General features: G+C 40.7%; 1 protein-coding gene across 3 annotated transcripts in view; it reads right to left on the bottom strand.

The window, feature by feature from the left end:
• Positions 1-5,596, bottom strand: part of cdk17 (cyclin dependent kinase 17) — a 53,256-nt gene that overhangs the window by 32,728 nt on the left and 14,932 nt on the right. For 2 of the 3 annotated variants that reach the window (XM_020601305.1, XM_020601307.1), the window contains exon 4: positions 1,327-1,491. The exons of the other annotated variant lie outside the window; for it this stretch is intronic. In XM_020601305.1, coding sequence (XP_020456961.1) covers positions 1,327-1,491 — 165 coding nt within the window. The remainder of the gene's footprint in view (positions 1-1,326; positions 1,492-5,596) is intronic. 3 annotated transcript variants of the gene reach the window in all.

A 5,596-nucleotide genomic window follows, 5' to 3' on the forward strand; every position in this document is an offset into this window, starting at 1 on the left:
AGGTGTTCAAATACTTATGTTCAGCAGTGCAAGACAAATAAATTCTTTAAAAATCATACAATGTGATTTCCTGAAAATTTTTTTTAATTCTGTCTCTCAGAGTGGGAATGCACCTACAATGTGAATTTCAGACCCCTCCAAGATTTCTAAGTGGGAGAACTTGCAAAATCGCAGGGTGTTCAAATACTTCTGTTCCTCACTGTAGCTATGCTAGAGGAAAGATCAAGGATAATTAGTTTGTCAAAGTTTTGTTTTATTTTTATGTATCATTTTGACCTGAGTGTCAATTAAGCTGCTAATTAATTTCTCAATTAAACATATTGGTTAAAAAAAAAAAAAAAAGAAAAAGTGAAAATTGTGAAAAACAATTAAGTGTTTGATAACAGGTGAGATCGAAAGTTTGCTTTTGACCTTTCACATTTGTGGTGAAGTTAAAGTAATATTTGGCCAGAAGACGCTGTCAGAATAAAGTTCTTTAGGGGCACCCCATACCCAGGTGGTTACAGCATGACGCACCATGTACTTGGCAGCATACTATGTGTGTGTGTGTGTGACATTGTCGGGCCGGATCGAGTCCAACCATCAATACCTATCGCAGGACTCTCCACCCCCCCCCCCGCGCCGCGCTTCTGTCTGCCTCTTGGTGACACTTTAAAAAAATACAGTTCTTTAGCAACATATCAGATGTGTTTATGGTGTTTACTGTACTTGTGCAAAGATGGTGTAAGCAGAAAGCACAACAAGAAAGGATCTAGTGTGATGAGGTCTAGAGTAATATGATGAAGACTTGCTGCCTTACAAAATGTTAGTAGTACAGAGCACCTTATTGAGCTTGAGTGTATGGGCTAGATCTTATACGAATATTATTCAGAAAGCCTAGAGGTTGGTAGAGCTTAATACCAACAGCACTTGGTTCCCATGAATCATCTCTTCACCCCTTGGCCTGGCCTGTCCCGACCTCCCGCTTTAAATATGCGCCCACTTTGAATCATCAGTATCATCTCCTTTCAACAGTCAGGATGAGACTTGTTGCTTGACTGTGATGAATGACTTCACACAGCATACGTCATGTTTTGGGTAAATCCCCCCCCCCATCTAGCTGCCACTCAGATGAAAACAGCCCTGCTGAGGGTGAGGAAAGTGAAGCAGTCTCATGAGAAGGACACCCAGTCTTGGCCAAGAGTGTGCTTGCGAATATGAGGAAGATGAAAATCTCAGGGCCATGACACATTTCCTATTTGTTACTGGCTGCTATCTGCTCCCCTGCTACTTACTTTCTTCCATTTGTGCATGTGTTGTGTATGTGAAACCATGCATGAATCTCACCCAGACGACTGCTGTTGCGTGGCATTGCCATGAAGGATCCAAGGGTGCCTCCAATGACGCTGTGCGGCCGGCGGAGGGGGGGCTTCTTGAAGGAGCCAGTGTACTGGTGCAGGAAGGAGTGCATGCTGTGGGAGGTGGTGGGCCGCCCATTCCTCATGAAGGGCTCTAAAGCACAACAACAACTGTCAGCAGATGCTCCACAGTTGCATCATTGATCTTGAAGAACTTGCATCATGGACAAATATGGGGCAAAACTAAATACAAGTTTTTATTTTCTTAAACCTCTTATAGTGTGTTCTTCAGATGAAAAGCATGCTAAATGGCCAAGCTTTGTTTAAAACCACAGAACTTTATTTGGGATTTAAATCAAAATCCCAGTATTTCAAGAAATACCAACCCTCAGGCTCAATTAGAGAAAAATGGCTAAATAAATCGAACAGGACAGCAATTATTCTCCAGTTACCTAATGCTGCATAAAGTTAGGTTTGAATAACTATGAGTAGAGTAAAATGCTTTTTTTTCTGTTCTATTCTTTCTTGCTATTTAGAAAAGAAACTGAACAATTTAAGTCTTTCATTTTCTTTATACAATTTACTTCCTTTCTAAAAGTTACATAAGAAGAGCAATATCATTGTGGTACAGTCTCATATAAAGATGTTTCTACACAAGTTGTTATTGCTGGCTTCTTACAGCATTTGTTGATCCAAGGACTTGAGTTCATTCTATAGCTGTTATTATGAGTGCCTGAATACAGAACAACAGTCAAATGACTGAAATTGGAAACATTAAGAAAATGGAGGTCTGTCAGTTACAGCCAATCATTTTCATGTGTCTGTCACATCAGTACTTTATTAGAAACACCATAACAGGCAAAGAGAAGTCAAAGAAAGTGTGTTCTTGCCTGTCTGAATGTTATATGTTACTATATGTTACCTTGTCACTGCTCTCTGAGAGTGTGTACTTGTGTGATCAAGAAGCTCCCCTGTTCTGCCATTACATAATTTGACAGAGAACTTCTCACTGGAAGTCCATTATAGCTGTTAGAACACACACTCATCAGTGTCAGTGCTTCACAGTTTAATTACCAGAGACCCACCAAAACACTGAAACATCTGTGTGTCTACTGTATGTATGTGTGTGGTTTTAAATGCCTGATGTTGGACATGTAGAGGAAGATATTGCAAAAATCTGACTTGTCAGTCAAACTCGGAAAATTCCACATTTTGATACTTGCATAAACTGTTATGGGGTATTTTGCACAAATTTTGCCCATGTTTTTCCTATTAACTGTAGCTCTTTTATAAGGTATTTGTAAACAGATTTTAACCTGATTTTTAAAAGTGTTATGGTTTTGCTTCACTTCCTGGTTTGAGCTTTTATTTTGGTCAAGTCTTCCAGCCCCGTGTCACCTCACCTGCCCTAGCTTTAGCCTAGTACACATCACCGTTCATGGTTTGCACCTGTTGCTCATTATCTCCCAGTCTACAGCCCTTATATACACCTCCTCCTTTCCCTCAGTCCCTAGCTGGTCCATTCACTCTGTGAGCCCATGACGATGCTGACGACACTCACCTGGTTCACGATGCTCACCACACCTGGCTTTTCTGGTTCTGCTCTTCAGTACTGATGACACTGTCACCATTCCTGTCCAATCTTCTGCCTTTGTCTACTTACCTGTGAATTCCTGAATCCCCAGCGACACTGGCGAGTCTCCTGTCCAGCATTACGTGCTGTGAGTAGTGATGGCGAGATGAAGTTTCATGAAGCCTTGAACCCTTCCAACCAAGTGGTTCACAAAAGGGTTCATTTCTCAAGGCTTCATGTGGACACAAACCACCCTGCTGGTCAAAGACTGCAAGACAGGCAAATGTGGTTGTTGTCATTTTAACTGTATGTGATACACTCAACGTAGTCTTGGCACAGTATGGGCATGGGAATAATGGCTTCCATTTAACTATGCACGTTTCTCTTGTGAGCACAATAACCCATTCAATCCATGTGTTTTTGTCTCCCCTTATTAACGTGCTTGTTTGTAAATGATGTGCATAAGAGTTTCTTGGCTGATGCATTCTAATTGATGTTCCATGGTAATAGTACACATACCAAAGTGAACCTCCTCCTTTACATCAATATGCCATAATAATGACAGGGGGGCAATTATGTTTTCAGACGGTGGCAGTGTTAACAAGGAAGAGGAAAGTGAATGTGCTTGTGAACAGAGAAAGGGCAGTGAAGGTGCTTGTGCAACTGATGTAGGGGGACACTTTCCGTTTTTATTTAAAAACTGTATTTGTTCAACAGTGTTGGGGTTTAAGCGATTCCTTTAAGCGATTTTGGAAATGCGTAACTCACGAACGCTCACAACTCAAACACTACCCATGAATTGTGTGGAGATTCCTTGTGCTTTATATCTGTCAATACATTGCAGAAAAATTTGAAACACTTCCTGAACCACTACACACAGCAAGGCTTCAAACGTCATCGATGACGTTACTCAGCGTAAACAATACAAGCCTCGATATGTGCTTCACTAAACACTTCCTGGATTTCTCGACACGCTTCAAAGTATTGGCACAGTACCTCCCATCACTAGCTGTGAGCACCTGAATCGTCAGCAAAGCTGTCACACTCTTGTCCTGCACTATGTGCTGTGTGTGCCTGATCGAATTCTGTCAACACCTCTGCCTACTTGACTTACCTGCAAGTTCCTGAATCGTCAGCAACATTAATACACTTCAGACTGTGTGCCTGACCTTTAGAGCAGACCTTTTGCTTTAGTGAGATGGCGCTCCTCGGGGTGTGACATCGCAGTTCACTCGGAGTCAGGTTGTTTCTCTTTTGCTTATTTGTGCCGTGTTAAAGCAACAGTAAAGATCGCAAACTTTATTTATGACCAGGGGCCTATTTCAAGAAGGCGGTTTTGTCGAAACTCAGAGTTTGTTAACCCCGAAATGAGGGCAACTCGGAGTTTTCGGTTTCAGAAACGGAGGTAACTTAAACCCGTGAAGCGGGGTAAGTTAAACCCGTTTCACAAAGAGAGGTAATCTAAACTCAGAGTCAGTTACTAGGGCAAATTACTCTGTGAACCTAACCTGCTGGCGAGCAGGTTTTGTTCGGGAAACTCAGAGTTTCCTCCGGGTCTCCGCCCCTTTTTAAAGTGAAAGGTGTTTAATACCTCATTTAATCTTTCAGTACATTCATAGATTGCACACGTTTCCGTCACGCAGAGACCAAAATGGCGTGTCCATTCATAGAGGATCCTGTAGAGGAGGACGCTGTATTAATTCGCAGGGAATTGCATTTACGTCGGGAGAGGATATTGAGGCCACAAGTTGATTTTTTGTCATATCCCCATGTATTTTTATTTGAGCGGTACCGTTTTTCTAGAGAGTCCATAACATATATCAATAATCTTATCCACCCAAACATCAGACACATCCCCCATCGTGGCCGTGCTCTTACATCCAAGCAGATGCTTTGTGTTGCGTTACGATTTGTTGCAAACGGTAGTTTTCTTTATAACATCGGGGATGCAGAGCACATTAGTAAGGCCACAGTATGTAGAATAGTTCGGAAAGTGTGCCTCACCCTCAAGCGCTTTCTGTGAATTTTTGTTGTGTTTCCTGGGCACAAACCCCTCAGAGCCATTAAAGAGGAGTTTCACAGGATTGCAGGTTAGTGGTATTGAATTCGTTTCAGTAAGGCTAATCTGAAAAATGATGATCAGTTAATAACATCTTGCTGTGACCTCTGGAAATAAACTAATAATTAGAATCCCCTTCAGGATTTCCTAATGCGGTTGGATGCATTGATGGCACACATATTCCCATCAATACACCTACATGAAAATTAAAATTCAATTCTTATATTATTACATCAGTGTTGGGTAAATCTTAAAAAAGTATTTTGATTAATGTAATAACTACTCTCCATAAAATGTACTGGATTATTTATTAATCATTACTTTACAAATCCCATATCAACCACAATAGGAATTGTAAGAAAGGGTAGACATAAAACTGCACTTTTAATTCGTACAAAAATCGGTATTTTATGCAATTACTGAAGTTACTCATTAAATTATTAAAGAATTAAGAACCATTCCTTACTTTACAAGTGACAAATAATAACATTACTAACATTATTTAGTAATTACTTACACCGAACACTATATGATTAAAATGTAAACGTACGCATTGACTCGGGCAGCTATTTTCCCCCAAGCTAACTCTTTCTCTTTCGCCGCTGCAGCCGTGTTGTTTTTTTTTTT

Source organism: Monopterus albus, unplaced genomic scaffold (assembly GCF_001952655.1).
Source record: "Monopterus albus unplaced genomic scaffold, M_albus_1.0 scaffold51.1, whole genome shotgun sequence".
NCBI lineage: Eukaryota > Metazoa > Chordata > Actinopteri > Synbranchiformes > Synbranchidae > Monopterus > Monopterus albus.